This window comes from Xiphophorus couchianus, chromosome 18 (assembly GCF_001444195.1).
Source record: "Xiphophorus couchianus chromosome 18, X_couchianus-1.0, whole genome shotgun sequence".
NCBI lineage: Eukaryota > Metazoa > Chordata > Actinopteri > Cyprinodontiformes > Poeciliidae > Xiphophorus > Xiphophorus couchianus.
The window spans coordinates 29,334,996-29,352,915 of NC_040245.1; the positions used below are offsets into that span (position 1 = coordinate 29,334,996).

At 39.3% G+C, this 17,920-nt stretch overlaps 1 protein-coding gene across 1 annotated transcript in view; it reads left to right on the forward strand.

Moving 5' to 3' along the window:
- Positions 1–67: 67 nt before the first annotated feature.
- The window catches only part of ubash3bb (ubiquitin associated and SH3 domain containing Bb), a 45,648-nt gene continuing 27,795 nt past the window's right edge, over positions 68–17,920 (forward strand). The window contains exon 1 of the mRNA XM_028044593.1: positions 68–421. Within this exon, the coding sequence (XP_027900394.1) occupies positions 294–421 (128 nt within the window). The 5' untranslated portion in view covers positions 68–293. The remainder of the gene's footprint in view (positions 422–17,920) is intronic.

The window sequence follows — 17,920 nt, forward strand, 5'->3', positions numbered from 1 at the left end:
TGGATGTAGTTGCAGTGTTTCTCTCGGTTCTGTTGTAACTGTGTAGTTTTGTGTGTCCACTCCGCTGGATTCTATAGCCTCGGTTATCGGATCTAATTCGCAGTTTCCTCCAGTGGGCGGAGAAGCAGCCGCACAGCGCCGCTCTCAGCTCCGCTCCCCTCAGTGCTTCCCGCTGCCTCAGCTCTCCAGCTCATGCGGACCAGCTGCCGAGGCTCATGGACTAACCGCGGGTCTGACCGTGAGCTGTAACGGACTCGGGGTAGGACTGCTTGACGCCGGTGGAGGACTGGACTATGGCGGCCAAGGAGGACCTGTACAGCAAAATTATCCCCCGGAGGCTTCGCCAAAGCCGACCGGGCTCGATGAAATCCAGCTCCAACCTGGACGTGCTGTTGTCCATGGGCTTCTCCAGACACAGGGCGTAAGTAGCAGGACCCGAACAACGTATGGCTCTGTGTGTGTGTGTGTGTGTGTGGGGGGGGGGGGGGGGGGGTGCAGCTGGGGACACGGCCGCTGGGAGAGCTCTATCGCTGAGAGGAGCAGCGGACCGGTCAGGCGAGGCATCTCTCCGGTTAGCTGCTCATCCTTAAATAGGGCTCGACACAACACTAGAGTGGAACAGGGGAGGAAAATAAATAATTATACTCATGAAAAATGTTTATAAAAATTAAAAAGACCGAAAAAAAGTGTCAGAATTAGTCAGGCGGTGAAGCGGTCAGCATTGGCAAGAACAGCTGAATTAGTTATTAAGGGATGTAAATGTTAGCTTCATATTTTACCAAGCAATTTTCTGGAGCTCTTTGAGCAGCAAGAATTACTGTTTTATATCTTGGCTGGCAAATAAGTGTTACGATTTAATTGTAAATACTTAATTCTAAACCTATGTGGGACTTCAGGGCCCTGGTGTTAGTTACTGACATGTTAAAGAGCAGCTGTCATGTTGGTTAGTCAGGAGGCTTGAAGTCATGACTCCCTGCCTGAATGTGGAGCTTCCAGGGCGGGTTTGAGTTCTTTTTATTGATGAAAGTTATAAATAAATGATAGTTTTCTACTTTCTTCTCTAAACGCTTCCATATAAACACATCATTTCTAGAAATGTCTGCATCCATATAAAAAATATTATAATAATTATGTGTGCTTAGTTATAATTATATTATAGGTAGGCTGGGACAGAATGATTTTTGTTGTATATTGGCGGTCTTATTTCTTTATTAATAATACTTTCTACAAGAGAACTTTAAAGATAGCATGTTTTGATACTTATATAAAAATAATATCACTTCATACATGAATTAATTGCAATGAAAACCTGACTAAATTGATGGCTGTGTATTTTCTTTGGGGCCACATGGCTCTAAAAGTTTAAGAAGTTAGTTGTTTGATTTTCTTTCATAGCATGCCTAGTTATACGTTCATCCAGTTTAATCAAAGAAAGGTATGTTTGTTTGCTATTTCAGTCAACCCTGAATGTGGTACCGGCCTCTTCTGGGTGAACCATTTAAATCTGAAGCCGAAGTTAGAGTCTGTGTCAGAGGTTAAGCGAGATGATCTATGATGCCGAGGAAATGAGTAGCACTTTACCTACACTAAAACTTATGTCAGGGTTTACATACACTGGGGCAGTACGTGTCAAAAATACCTCTGTGAACTCAGTTGGTGATGTCTGTCTGTTTCTGAGTGCTTCCAGTGTTGTGCAAGATCCTTATTACCAAGAATCAGTTCCAAGCTTAGTGGAGTTTACTGACGATCATAGTTTTGCTTAAATTCTCACATTTTATTTGAGTTAAAATCTGATTCTGTTTAACAAGAAAATCGGCTAAGAAAAAAAAATCAATATATAAACATGAAATTATCAGAGTTATTGCTTCAGCTATGCTTACCTGTGGAACGGTCTAAGAGGAGAATTGGAGGTGTCGGAGCGCTTTGAGCTCTCAGTAGTAGGCGGGAGACGTATGTTTGGTAACGGGGCAGCACATTCCTGTTAAAATGTCAGGTTTCTCATAGAAATTAGAATTTCATTAAACCTTTCAGTATTTTTTTTTTCTTCCACTGCGATTTTAGAAAAACCACCACATTTATGGCATACACAAGTCACTTTGATTTAAACATAGGAACACCCTTAAAGTAATACTTTAGTAAAGCACCTTTTAATTAAATTATTTATTTTTTTTTTCTTTTTGTGGTATTAGTGACCCTAATTGAGAGTAACCAGACAGAAAATGGGTGCAGAGCAACATCCAACATCCTTAAACCTCCTAGAACTTTGTTGGATAGGAACAAACTGAATGTTTGGGTCATAATTCCAAATCCGCACATGACTGAAAAATGTGCGCTTCATACCCATGTTGAAGCTCTGTGGTGGTCCCATCATGTTGGGAGGTTAATTGTCGTCAAATGAAACTGGAATTTTTGTGAAGATGAATTCAGTTTAAGCTAGTTTGAAATATCAGTTCTGGTCCAAAAACCTTTTGGAAGTTTGCTAGGATGCTGAAAATGAAGAGAGATTCTGTTTCTCTTGTGATGATTATAACGCTAAATGTGGCATTTGAAAAAGTTGGCATACACTTTAACATGCATGCATAACAGGCTGAACCGAGCGCAGGACACACAGCAGTCACCTCGTTCTCACCTTGGAGGGAAAATGCTGTTTCTCTTTCTCAGCTGACAGCAGTTTAATGACGCTGAGCTCGGTTCATGTTTGTCATGTACAAACAGCACAGTTAATCGCAAATTCCTTTAATTAGGTTAGAGCTCATTGTGAACTGGCCATTAAATGCATTTGCGCCTAACACTGACAGCTATGCACATTAGGGGAGGAATAATTTGCAAAGTCAATCCATTTTTGGTTCACTTCTTACTTCTTCTGTATTGTGAATGTCATGCAGTGATGTAAAACCCAAGGAAAAGGAGATAGTTTGGCATCAGGCCCGTCGCTGTGACTGTCCCAAACAGCAGCAGTTCTGCTTTCAGCTGTACATTCTGTCACCTCAACATGAGGCAACACAGCCCACGCATTGTAACTTTTAAAGTCGGCACAAAAAGCTCGGTTGTGGCAAATGTGAAATGAACGCAAAAATTGAACATCTAAAATTAACTCGGCTATCCCGGACAGAGCGAAAACCTAATTCTGAAGAGAGTGCATGATTAACTCTTTCATTCTTGAAGTTGTGCTTGAGGAAGGACTGATGTAGCCTGAGATGAGGAGGTGAGATTATGTGGTTAGAGGAGCAAATGTGACAAAAAAACTGAGCTGAAGAATATGGTGTGCTTCTCTGAGAGCATTTACTTTATGCTACGTAGAATGCAACAAAACAGGGTAAAGTTTTTCTGGGCTGCATAATAGTGTAAAAAAACATCATAAAGAGATAAAAACGCAATTAGTGCAATAATATAAAATTCATATTCTCAACAGCAGTTCAGTATTTTTGCATCTCAAAGCTGTGAAGTAGCCTCCTGATTCTGTTTTTGATCTTGCCATCTTACCTGATGGCAGCAGAATCTGTAACAACAGCTACAGTATGTTTCCAATTGTAAGCAAACTTTTGAAAAGCCGCAACAAAGATAAAAAGAAAAATGCGAATTAGACGTTATTTCCTAGTTTGGAATTTCATCAGATGTTGGAGCTAGGGCTGGCTGCAGTAAACAGGAAGTAGAAGTTGCATACTAGCATGGAGAACAAATCTCAGAAAACTGGACAGACCCCCAACTCCGTTATGAGCTGATGGTTTGGACTTTCTTTGAGCTCTGTGCCTCTGGTAAGGCAGAGGCTCATCGCTGGTTGGACATGTGAACCATGTCAGAACTTGTTCTGTAAATGTGTTTCCATCTCCTCTTTCACGCATCAACTCGTTTTGAGAAGAGTCAAAAACCACCTCAAGCAAGTATAAAAGCTTGATATATGTATATATATATATATAGTTACTCCAAATTTAGCCATTTCCATCAGCTTTTTCTAATGTGATACTTCAGACTGTGCATAATAAACTGTTGATCCAACATCTGTTCCTGATCCTGGACACTCCAATAAATCCTTCAGCTCTCCCTCACTATCCTCTGCAGGGTCCACTTGATTGCTGATTTATAATCAAAGTGTAACTTGAATATATTGTAAAAAAAAATCTTTCATAAGATTATCTGAGAAAGTAAATAAATAAACGCCCCCTGTTCCCAGTAGGTCACAGCTGTAGGAAATCATTAATGAAAGCTTGTACTTGTCCTCAATATCAACAGACTTTCCTTTTTTCCATTCATTCGGCCATCATTGGGAATCTTCTGACCTCTCCCCGTCAGACATATGCTCCACATTGTGTGTGGTTTGCTGAATGGACACAGAATATGATGGGAGGCCCCCAGGCAGGTCAGCAGTGGTTCTATACAGACTCCCTGAGGGAAGCCACAACCTCTTTTATATCATCTCTACAGGCTTTGACACGACGTCTGGCCTTCCTTTACGACCTGAGCACCCTGACCCACTAACTCTCCTGAGCATTTTCCGCTTTTTCTTTTGTTGCTATAAAATTCTCAAACATCTCCCTATTACCAGGAGACTACTTTTGGTCTGGAGAACAAGAACATTTCGAATTGGTCGAGGTTGCAAACTTAACCTTAGGTCTGCTTGCTATTTCTTTTATTATTATTATGTAAACTAATAAAAATTAGAAGAGTGGCATCCGTTGAAATTTTGTTTGCAGTTTTTATAAAGCATTGACTTACAGACACCAATAAAAAAATGAATCAAAAACTAAAATCCTGGCTCTCCCGCTGTTAGCAGTTCCCAGTTGTTCACACCAGGAACAGAGGTGACGTGTTTGAGTGAGAGAACAGTTGCTGTAAAACAAAACAAAGACTGAATGATTATGGCGATTAGCACCTGATATTAGCATTCGTACACTTAGCATGACTAAAACAACAGTCTCCATTTGTATCCCTGGAGAACGTAGATTCTTACCTTGAATGTGAGATTGCCCAAAAGGTTGGCACCATTTTCAAACCCCTAACTTCTCATTTCAGACAGAGGCTAAAACTTAAAATGAGTGGTAGCACCTCGCACCATCCGACTGGCGCAAAGTGCTATTCTACCCATTAAGTTTACCAGTGTTTCTGTACCTCCTGATCATTCATGGAACTTCTTTAAAAAAAAATTATTCTTTAGAAATGTGGACGTTAACAATAGCGTTGGAGACTTCTGTCCTGCTGCAACATGTTTAGCATTGAGATGCTATTTTGCTGATAGGCTTCAAGTTTAGTACAACTTAGTACAACTTGAAGAAAAGTATAGTGTTTAACAGCGTCCTTCAGATTGATTTTTAAGCTAAAATATGCCCCAAGTAGAAAAAAGACGAGCTGCTTCGTCATCCATCACTGTTGATTGTGGATATCAGTTATGTGTCAGATTTACAGGTGTACCAGAAATACGCAGTTACAGAAACTGTACATAAACAGAACAAATGGTTGTGCAAAATTTTTCTCTATGTAATTGATTAGTAAAAATGAACATGTTAAAGTCCCGACCCGACTTCAAAAAACAACAAAACAGTGAAACTTTGCTGTAATTCATTCCTTTTTTTAAAAACGCTTAACTGATCCTAAATTTGAGTGTTCCTCATTCAGTTTCTACATTCAAAAGTGCAAAACCCGCTGGCTATTATTACTCATGATGCATTCACTGATCAGAAAAAGGATCAGATTTTTCAGCGTCCAGCCAGCTGATTATCGGGCTGGATTAACTGAAAAGCTAATTCCGGTACGCAGCCAATTTCCTACAGCATTTCTAAATATGAATTGTTACGACAACAACACGTAGATGGAAACTGGGGAAGAAGTGCATCATCCTGGCACCAGGAAGCGGTCGTGAGTCGCCTGCACACACTCGTGAAGATGAATAGCTTGAAAACAGAATTGATTGTTTTTTTCACATCAGTCTTCTTCCCAGAGAGGAAAGGCTTCCAGGAAGTCACAAGGTGCTTCTCGTTTGCGTGGTAAATGTCAGCCAAGTGCATGTCAGCCAACTCTTAATGTAATGATCAATTATACATGAAGCAGAGTCATGCTTGTTGTTTTAAGAGCTGTGTAAATGTCTGACTGGACGAGGGGACAAAGGATTTGTTCAGGATCGACTGTCTTTGTGTGGTACTGTAGTGCTGCGACGTGACAAAATGTTGACAACTCTACTGATGTCAATATTTTTTGTTGGATGATTAAGACGTGTTTTGTGCATGTAAACTTTTCTTAAGACAGTGTTGTATTTTGTAAGTCTCTGCCTTTTGGGGTGTAGCAAAGCAGCAGCAGCATAGATTTTTTAAAAACAGCAATACATTGGAACAGACTGGAAGAAATGCAAGAAGATGAAATGTATGTTTTGAGTGCAGCTGAAACCAAGGTACTAACTGGAGAACCAGTTATTCTAAAGCATTTGTTGATACAATATAGGGTGTTTTCACGCCTAATAGTCCAGTAGACTTGGTTTGATTAGGAACCGAAATTGCAACATTTGTTACATTTACAGCTGGTGGGATTCGCTTTCACAGTGCACTGTGTCAAGTGAACCAAACCCTTTGAAAAACCTGTTCCCCTCCTCACCTGTGGTGGCGCTGCACCAGCAACCACTGAAGGAAACGAAAAAGACACAGAGTCCAACTTCCTTCATCAGGAAATGTAAACAAAGCCAGCTATATTTTCATCTGACCTCCTTTTCATTCCACGTCTGACAATAAGCCATCACTCTTATTGTCAGACGATAAGACAAAACGAACAACCACATGTTCGTTTTGCTTGTATTTACCCAGAATGCCGTGTGCTATAGTCCGTTTCTTGCTTTTGAAGTTGTCTCTGGTGTGCTTAGCATTCACATATGCATTCAAAACCACGCCAGAGTCCACTTCAGCCGAACCAAGACCGAGGTTTATGGACGGACCAGAGTTTGTTTTTTTGTTCTGCATCAGAGTTCAGTGACACATTCACACTTCCCCAAACCAGGAGCTGTTTCTACACAAACACATTACAGGTGGAGTAAAGCAGACTAAATATGTACAAAAAACGTTTGAGTATTTACTTTCAAGCAAATTCTTGCACATTTCACAACTCCTTGCATCTCTTATAATACTTCGCACTGTAAAAAATGCGTATGGATCATTCTTAAAATGTAGATCTATAAATAAGTAACATGTATTTATGATATTAATGGAAATGCTACTTACTATAAAATGACCTATTTGCCTAGACAATGCTTTAATTATCATAACTACCAACAATTGTCATAATTTTGTTAAAACGATTTGTAGTTCAGTAGATATTTATCTATTGGACTCACATGACTTTAACGTGTTTATATTATCAATGCGCCCTCTGGTGGTTTCATCACGGACAAAAGAATAAGACACATCTTTTATGAGATTAACACAAGGTGTTATTGTACTGGATAAGACTGTGTCCCATGTGTTCATTGTGAAATATTAATTTATTTCTCCATCTTCCCTCATGTTTAATTACTGTTCACAGGTATGTAAATGTCATAGTTTTTTTTTTCAGAAAATAGCGTAACAAAATGTGACTCAAACGTTATTTGTGTCTTTTGTATTTTGTAATATTTTTACGTTTACAATGAAATACAAGAAGAAAAAAACATTTCTTTTAGCACATGCGCTAATGAGCCGACGCTACAAAGACAATCCAGAAACGGACGTGTGTTCCGCAAATGATCTGGAGTTATGTTCCACCAATGAGTCAATCTGAGAATACTGGACAGCGAATAAGTGGTCGTCCACAGTGTTTTCATGCTTTTTATGACTCACATCCATTAACGTTTTGTATTCGAACATTAAAAGAGATACAGTGCTGTCGCTAACAAAGGGCTAACCTGGACCTTTTAGGACAACTTCTTGAAAATAGAGAGAAAAAAAAAAACCTTTTCTATGTTAAATCAACATGCATTTGTTGCCTGCTAATGTTCTGATGAATAGACTGTCACTTCCTTTGTAGATTATGTTGAATTTATTTTTATACCAGCTGCTGTCCAAACTGACACGCAGAAAGACTAATCTCCTGATCTGGATCTGAACGCAGTGAAAGGTCATAAACTCCGATATTTAACTGCAAACTCGGTCTCCTGTGACACAGCTGGGAGCACACTAAACACATTTTCTGTATAGCTCAGCTCTTAGGCTGCATATATTTTCTGATCTGAAGGAGGAAAAGGAAAATGTTCAGAATGCTAACTCCGTTTCATCTGTATGAGCCACATATAGCATGGGAACTCTGAAGCGGTGTGGAGTTGCTATCTCATGAATTATTGAATCATTTCCTTTTTCTTTTTTTTTTAAGCTGGGTGCCTTTGAAGTGCAGATGATTGTGAGCCTTTTGCTACGTTAGCAGCATTCAGAAGATGGTTTCAGCTTAATGGGAACACTTTTACAAGATTTTAAGAATCTAATTTATTCATGCATTTGATGCATCGTCATCTTACGGCTGCATCGCACAAGGTTAGATAAATGTCATTAGCCTCCTTCCTGAAATAGGAGAGGACGATCGCTGCCATCATTTATTGGTGCACTTCAGCATGGGGATGGTATTGTAGTCCATTTGAAGCTCTGTCCGGAAACAGACAGCACTATCAGATTATAGGCCCATTGTCTCTACTCAAATGTCTCACTGAGGCTGGAGGAAATGAAAGGTAGTCCCACTGCTTACTGAGGAGGCCAGCTTGCATCTCATGCTAATGGTTGTGGAGCAGAAAGAAAGAATCTACATGCAAACTTGCTGAAAGTTTTAACTTATTTGACCAATTTAGAAAAGATGTTTCATTCTCCCATGAACAAGGACACTCACATCAGCTTCCAGTCTGTAACAAAGCAAGGTGCTGGATTAGGTGTTTTTTTCTTTTCTTTTTTTAATCTGCGTCAAAATTAGCATATTTTGCAAAACTGCAGTGGTAACACTTTAGTCACAATGGTTTCTGGCATTTATTTTCATACAGGAACACTCAGAAAATTAGAAGTTTTGTTCAGCTTAATGTTTCATTTTGTTTGTGGCGAATCTCGCAGCTTTTTTTTCTCACTCTGAGGGAAAGCAAACAGTGATGAGTTCCCAGAAATCAGGAGCAGCTGCTGACATTGAACTAGTTTCTGCTACTTCATGAGTTCACTGATAGCAGCTGTAGCTCACATGTAAACATGTTTAACAAATTTTAACCAGGTTTAAATTTCTGTTAACAGAAAAAGGAAACTCATTCATGTGTCACCTTCGCTACATGGCACTCCTGTTTGTCATCATAAATAATACATTTTTGCATTGCTTTGGTGTGGAGATATTATGGTTGCGCCATTTATCTTTTCAAAATTTCCTTGTAGTGTTTTTGACAAAACACTAAAAACCCCTGTTCAAAAGAGGATAGAGACTTTGGAAAAGCAGGAGGATAGATACTTTTATTGTATGTTTTTTCAACCATTTTAAAATAAAAACGCGTTTGCTTACAGTAATATTTAATGTTTTCAAACCTTTATTTCTCTTCATTTGCGTGCCGCTAAAGAAAACCCATCATTTAAGATAAGAATATGACATCAGATCAGTAATAACATTTTCTACAGAAGCGTGGGCTTATTGAAAAGTAGGTTTGATACTTGCTTCAAAGTTATTTTCAAAATGTACTTTTAACCTGACAAATAAGCCTCAACAGAAAATACAATCTAATGTATCATTGTTCGTTACGAGTGACAAAATCAAAATTTTCACTAAAACATAACTTCTAATTGAGCGTATTTGCATATTTTTTTGAAAAGTGTCCCTAAAACATTTGAAGGAAAATGCAGTTTGGGAAATCATTACAGTTCTTTTTTACACTCTGTCCTTCTTTGGCAAAGCAGCCAGACGTTTTCCTTGCCACTAATTTGCTAAAATAAGGAAGATTGTAGATATTAGTTTCTGCGACAGTTCCATTAATACTGTGTGTATTGGCGGATATAAACATGTGTGAACTATTAAAAAATGGCAGTCATACGTGTTTTTTTTTTGTTTTGTGGGCTCTAGTGTCCCTTATATGAAAGTAGGCTGACAGGAAAGCCTACTTTCCTGTCATGTGGCAAATGTCGTCATGTGGCAAATGTCGTCCGGTCCGGGAGTCAAACCCGCGACTCAAGGCCTCCAAACATGGGTCGCGCTGTCCCCTACGCCACCGCGGCACGCCCAGTCATACGTGTTTTAAAGGGGGTCTCAACTTAAATATTGGTGGATTTTAGCTATCATCCTTTGCATAGGTACATTTCTGAATTGTAGAGAAGATTGTGTTGGCAAATATGCAAATATGAGTATAGAGAGACACAGATTTCCATATCTCGTGTTTTTGTTTTTCTGCTTCTCCTCAATTCGAGTGCATCACATCTTGTGATGGGAGATCTGATTCATTCAAATTATGAGACACAAACACCTGAACCTGAACAGAAATGAATCATCACTTTGTTTCATGTAGGCGGGTAATTAGGGCTGTTTACTCTTTTGGAATACCCTGAATAAAACAGATTTTGTTACCATTTTTTGGTTTTTGAAGGTTTCAGGTAGTCCTGGTATTAAACTCCTCCTGTATTTATTTATTTACTTACTTCCACCGTTGCCTAAATGAATTCCAGTGTCAGCATTTGCATGACCTTCAGTTTGATTCATTGGGTCCAGGCCTGCTGGGATTCCCCCTCTGAATGAGACATATTGAATAGGTGAATAAACACATCAGTGGGCGGACTACCCTGAGGTTCTCCCCAGACAATCGGACAGAAAGCTTCACACTTGGCCCTGGGTTTCCCTCCAGCTGACTGCTGACAAATAGCACAACCCCCATTGTTGTATCTAAAACTAAATCACTAGCATTCAGAGCTCTTAGACAACAGCAGAGTCTCACAATGTGTCATATTAAACCTCATGTGTGTGAATGAGTCATTGTGACCCTGACTAATCAAGGTTATACAGATGTATTCTCTGGTTACAGTTAGAAATTATCTTTTTATTTTTGCTAAAACTCTTTCCATGCTCTAAGGGTTCCACTGTATGAATTAATGGAGCTGTAACTCTAATACATGGTACGTTACACAAGATCATACACAAGAAAGAATTGATGTTGGTGTTGTGTAAAAAGAAAGACAAGTAATATGTAATTGTGGTAGTTTTGCGAGAAATTGCAAAGCCAATATAGATAACCTGCATTTCTTGACTTTATCCTTCTTTTCTAATGTCTGTCGGTGAGCTATAGCAGCTCAACGTTTTAAGATATACACCAGCTGTGGTCGTCACTGCTACAGTCCACAAAGCAGGACAAAAAATATTCAGATAGCAGAGCATTAATGCAATCAAACACATTCAAAATGTCCTATCCAAATATTGCAAGCAGACCTTTGAGGTTGATGTATTCCTCATAATGAAAACAGCAAGGAGGAGAGTCATTTGATATTTTGTACAGCTCTAAAGAATGTAATTTTTGTTTCACTTCATCAGTGAATGACAGTCATACAATCTGGTCATGCTGGATAAGTGTTTGCATGTTGAAGTTGTCGTATTCCTCTCTGAAACATCAGACATCGATACATGGACAGCAGAACCATTCCCAAGCAGGAAAAGCATCTGAAGAAGTTATCATAGGAGGTTCAGTCTGGATACTTTTGGAATATACTGTAGGTTTAACTTATTTGTACACTCTGTGGATAACATTCACATTCACATCAATTTTTTACAGAGAGCGGTTAAAGCAAAACAAACTGTACTGTGTCACTATCACGTCTGTGTAGTTTGAAGGATATATTTGGAAAAACACAGGTAGTGGTGAAGCTGAAAATTAAATTATTCATTTTCACAGGATAAGAGTTGGAGCCATCCAGCTTTTGTATGAAAATCAAATTGAACCTTCATAACATCATATTTCAGACCGTGCCTTGCTGCCTCAGCCTGGATACGTGCTCTCAGTGCGATGCCGGCACATTTTAAAAATTCATAAACCAATGCAGCTGCAGAGAGAAGACTCCCTCTCCATTATAACTGTACGTACTTCAACCTCTAAAGGTAGATTTGACTCACCGAAAAGTTTTAAGAAAAGGAAAATTGGAGACTTTTGGAAAGTTCTCCTGACACCCACTCTGACTGACTAAGTCATATCACATTCCTGCCACGCTTTTGTATCAACTACACAACATTCTTTCTGCTCCCTGCTCCCTGTGGTATGTGTCATTTTCATCTGACAGGTTTGTGAGCTCCACCACCATGTTTTCTCAAACTTGGAAAGAAACAGTTAGCAGTAGTTTCACTACAGCACGACCTCCATGCTCCTCGATGTTTATCTGCCAAGGTTAGCACAGAGTCTGGCATGTTAAACATGTGCAGGGAAATACATTTAGGCTAGAAATTAAATGTATTTGCTGATCAAGAAGAGTAACAGTATGAAAAGAAATGTAAAAAAGATTAGCAATATATTTTATAAAATAGTTTTTTTTAGATTTCAGACTAACAGTGATGTTTGAATCCTATTGCTGTTTGAGCAATAAAGTCTTTTCTTATTTAAAAAAAAAGGAACGGATTGTTTTATTACCAGACCTGAATTCATTACTATTTTTCTTTCATATATATATACTGTATATATATATATAAGTAGCTACAACAGAACAGGACGTTTTTTATGTGATTACTTGATTAGTCGTAAGGGTGATGATTACTTGGTGACTACAGTAATGTTTTATAACAGCCCTGTCGCCTGGTATTGGTACACAAAACTAATCTGTGAGCCCAGTTGCTGTTTATGTTTTGCATTTTGTAAAGGAGGGGCCCACAGGACCGGGGCCTGGGGAGGTAAAGTAGATTTGATGTGGCATTTAATCTCATCCCTAATTTGGTGCAGACTAAGTGTGTGTCTGTGTGTGCATTTATTCACACATTTTCTGTCTGTAGGTGGCGGTGCATTAATCCGCTGGCACTTCCCCCCCCGCCTCCCTCCTCCTCTCCCCCCTCTTTGCACCCTCTGTGCATGTGCTCATGTGTCGTCCTCAGTCAGGGGCTTCTCCGTGTCTGTCTGTGTGTACGGGGTGTGTGTTCAGCGACGGCCGGGCCATCTGTCACGGTGCTAACTTTGCCAAAACAGTGACTGGAGCGGCTCCAGCGGCCGCCGTCCTCCACCTCCCACCGTCTGCCCCTCGCATTGGCTTCAGCAAGACACGGCAGGAAGCGACTGCTCAGTCCCAGACCCACTTCCTCTCCTCTCCTCTCCCTCCCACAGTACTCCAGTAATCCTGCCAGATGACTGCATTTGGACTGAGCACTGGTGAAAACTGATTCAATGAGACATTTAATTGCCTCCCTGGTTGAATGTGCGCATTACCTTATTGGTGTTAACGGGCACAGGTAGTTAACGTGGATTGTACACACTGCTGATCAGTCAAGACGTTGATGTGAGATAAAAAGTCACTCCTGCGTTTTTATTTCTGTGGACCATGTAAAGTCATCAGGCAATGCAGAGTATCATGCAATTGAAGAAGCACATATGGGTATGATGATCTTATCGGGATGCTGCGATATGAAATTTTGAGCAGCTATCAATATCCGATAAGCAGCCGTTATGGCTGATCACCAATGTCTACCAATATTTTATCTATTAAACCTCTCGACACCTTGGAAAAAAAAAAAAAAACAACACAACACTGACTTCACTACTGCTTCCCGGTTTCAGTTAAACTCCCCACAATCCTTTGCTGCATCTCTATCACTGTCACATGACCAACCCTGCTGAAACAAACAAACACCGACTGCTCCTTCACACAAGTTGTGCCATCACCTCTTCTCCTGATATGAACAAGACTTTGTTCACACAGCAGGAACGGTAAATGCAACTTTTTCATGGCATTCTGAACGTCCCAATTCCAATCTTTTCACCCCACAGATTTGTGCTACTTCCATATATGATACTAAATCGAATATGTACTGCACAAACAGCTAACTAAAGAAAAATACAGAAATAGCTGAAAACACAAGAACCAAAAAACAGAACTCAGACAAAAGGTAATCATAAAATTCATGACATCACGAAACTAAAAATGACTTTTAGTTTTTCTGTGACAAATACTTTTTTTTTTTAATGAAGAACAGAAATTCATCCCTTGTCGTTAAATATTTCTTGTTTTAAGGTAATTGTGAACAGATTGGAAACTCTTGTGGCTTCAGAACTTGTGGTTTTGGTTTCATTTCAACAACAAAGCAATGTTGCAATAAATCATTAGAGGAATGAGCTAAACAGTCAAAGTAAAGCTTTATGCAGCTGTCCTTTTTCACTAGCCGACCCACAGATTCACATGTGGCCCAAATCACAGGTTCTGATCCTTAACATCAGATGCCTCTGCACCAAGTGTTGGATTTTACATAAGTTATTTGCATTTTGTTCCATGGATGCTGCTCAGCTTCTGTTAGACCTATTGTTATTCCCTAAGCACATTTACTCAACTATGAATAATCCACATGTTCACATGTATCACCAGACAAGAGAACATGCGAAGCACTTCAACTGATGAGACTAGGCTTCAGTCTAGTGCAGTGGTGTGTCAGTGTGAATTTATTTCAACAGGACATTAAAAGCAGCTGAAGTTGACCAAAGTGCTTTACTATTTATTCACACAAAAATACGTTTGCACTCGCACTTCACTGTGTCAAACAATTCAAACCAGTGGAAAAACCTGCTCACCTGTGGTGCCGCTGCATCAGAATTGGATTGAGCATTCACACCTCCCCCAAACGAACCGGACTGCAGTTCTAGACAAACGAACTACGGTTTGATTAAAGCGAACTGAACAAGACTGGTGTGAAAGCACCTTAAAACAAGAGAGACAACAAACAAATAAAGTTAATAAGATACCATCTAGAACTATTAGATCTAAGGGAGTCTCATATTCAGCTTCCATCATATGCCAAGGAGAAAAGATGGGTTTTCACTTCAGCATAGATTCAAAAAATTCAACACTTCGCAGGATAAGCTATTATGGAATAAATAGATTCAGATTAGTTCAAGAACAGTTCAGAGACAGCTTCATGGAATCTCATGGCCTTCTTGTTCAACACGTGTCTGATGTCAAAGAATCAAAAATAAAATCACTCATAAAACTTATGGGAAGGTTTCCCAAAAAGAGTCGAGGCAGTCTGGAGTGAGTTGACGTCATTTTAGACCCGAAAGACTGAGAAGAGGATGTTAGTCAAACTCAAATGACTAACATAATTTGAATGACACACCAGTCAATGCTTCTGGTAATTTTATTTAGTTTTTTCTTTTAAGCAGTGGTCAGTTAATCTAAACTAAGACTAGTGAAACCAAGTTTTTACAGAGCTCAAAGTCACTACATAGGTCCATGTCATAATTTTAACTCAAAAACTCAAATGCAGGACGATTGCTTATCCATTCTGGTCTCTGACTTGCAGTTCATATGGAAGTAAATGCAGTAGGCATGTGTTAGATGAGTAAATTGTATTGTCTTAAACCAGTGTTTCCCAACCCTGGTCCTCAAGGCACACTGTCCTACATGTTTTAAAGGTTTCCCTGCTTTAATGTGCCTGATTCAACTGATTGCAGCTCAACAAACGCCTGTTAATCAGTCATCAATTGAAATCAGCTGGACTGAAGCAATAAAATACCTAGAACATGCAGGACAATGTGTCTTGACGACCTACTGACGCCTGCTAAAGCTCTGCAGTCAGACAACCAATCAAGACTGCAAGTAATAGCCTATGAATTCAAACATCTCCCCAAAGATACCATCTACCCAGTGCCTTCTCCCCTTAGCGCTATTTTAATAAAGTACATAAGTTACAACATCTACTCAAAGACTGGATCTCAACTTCAGCTCAACTAAGGTCCCAGTGAATATAAGGGTTTCGTCTTTCCGGAGACTCCCTGGGACAATGTACAGTAACACAGGAAAAAGAAGATCAGTTCTATTATTGTGAGTGCGGAAGTTAGCGTCCCCATCCGCCGCACACAGCACAATGCTGGCTCGTTATAGCAACAAAGACTCAGAGGACAAACACACAGTGCACTGAAAGAGCTGACGAAACTGCCTGAGAGTGACCGCAGTTCCCCTGCACACTATGAAGGCACAGTGAACACACACACTGCTCACTCCCTGCTGTAGTCCACACAGCAACTTTTTTATATAATTTCTATCCTTACGTTCCCCTTCTGACAACCTAAAGGAATCTTATCAAGATGCCCCCTAAGATTTAAGGTTATTATGGTTCACTAAACCCAAGGAAATAACAAAAACTGAACTTGAGAAAACATTTTTTGTTAACTGAAATAAATAAAAACGGCAATTAATGGGGGAAAAACTATAACTCCTCAGCAAATTACAGTACTCCATCCTCCTGGCGGCACTTACACTAGTCTGCAAAGTGGCAACTGTAAAAGTTGGGAGAAAACAGCAGTCAGTTGGTTGTTTAATTGAATTAATTTTTTGAAAATGGTCGCTTATGTTTAGTATTCTTTACCCAATCAGTATATGCATAATCACAATACAATACTTTGACCTCTCTGAATTCTGCACCTAAAAATTAACCAAAGTATGAAAAAAACTATTACAACAAATAAAAACTAAACAATATTTAACTACTAATGTCCAATTAAACCTAGCAAACACTAAAAGCTAACTATAGCTAACTGAATTAGAGAACCAAATAGTGCAACGAAATACAAACTATTATGACAAATCAAAGCTTTTCCAACTCTGCTAAGATTACCTCCAGACATATTCCTGCCCTGTGTGGCGTGTTAAGAGTGATCTGGTCCGCTCTGAAGGACGTCAGTACCTCTCCAATCAAAAGTCAGGAATACTCAGCATGTTTGATTGCTTTGGCCTTAATCCCGATGTTGCAGCATCGTGTTCCTCGAGAATAAACAGCAACGCATGTTTGCAATCTCTCAGGTTTTGAAAATCATCAGACAATTTTAAGATCTTTCCATGTGAAGCAGGCTTAACCTGAATGCAAAAATACACATCAAAGAGGCACATATTAAAGCCTTATCTGCATCTCCTAGTCCTGATGTCCTTGACCTTGAAGTATGGGACGTTTGGAGACTTTCCAGGAACACTGCACTGCAAAAACACAAAATATTACCAAGTATTTTTGGTCTAATCTCTAGTGTCAGTGTCTTAGTACACTTGAAATAAGACTAACTTTTCATCAAGATATCGGAGCCTGTTTTAAGTCAACAATTCCTTTATACTGATAAAAACTAGTACTAGTTTCACTGGCAGATTATTTCACTTATGGGAAAAATGTCTTTAGTAAAATAATCTGCTAGTGGAACTAGTACTTTTTCGTCAATATTAAGAAATTCTTAACTTAAAACAAGCTCCTATATTCTTGCTGAAAAGTTACTTGAAAGTTAGTTTTTGCTAATTTCAAGCATACTAAGGTATTTATGCTAGAAAATACATCAACATTACTTTGTAAACTTTAATGTTTTTGCGATGTGGACTGGAGGATCCAGGACTTGATGCATGAATATTGTCTCCAGAACGATATTCTGGTATCGTCTCCAGAACAATACCAGAATATTGTTCTGGTATAGAACAATATCTGTTCTATACCAGAACAGAAAGTAGAAACTTTAAAAGCTTTAAAGGTTTTAAAGTAGAAAGCTTTAAAATTCTTCAGTTTTCTAAACAAAGCATTGTCTGGAAAACATTCTGAAAGCCACACATCATTCCACAGCCTGTTTTATCTGAATTATAGTACAAAGAAGTGAAGTCTCATGCTAAGCCATGTTCTCTTCCAAAAGTCTTTCAACTATTATTATTCCTTGGGTTCATTATCTGCCTTTCTCTGTGGAGACTGCTGTGACCCGCTTAGGAATCTGTGCCTGTTCACATGAGCATACGCCCGCTTTCCGCTTTCCTCTATGCACAGGTCTCTGCTCTGT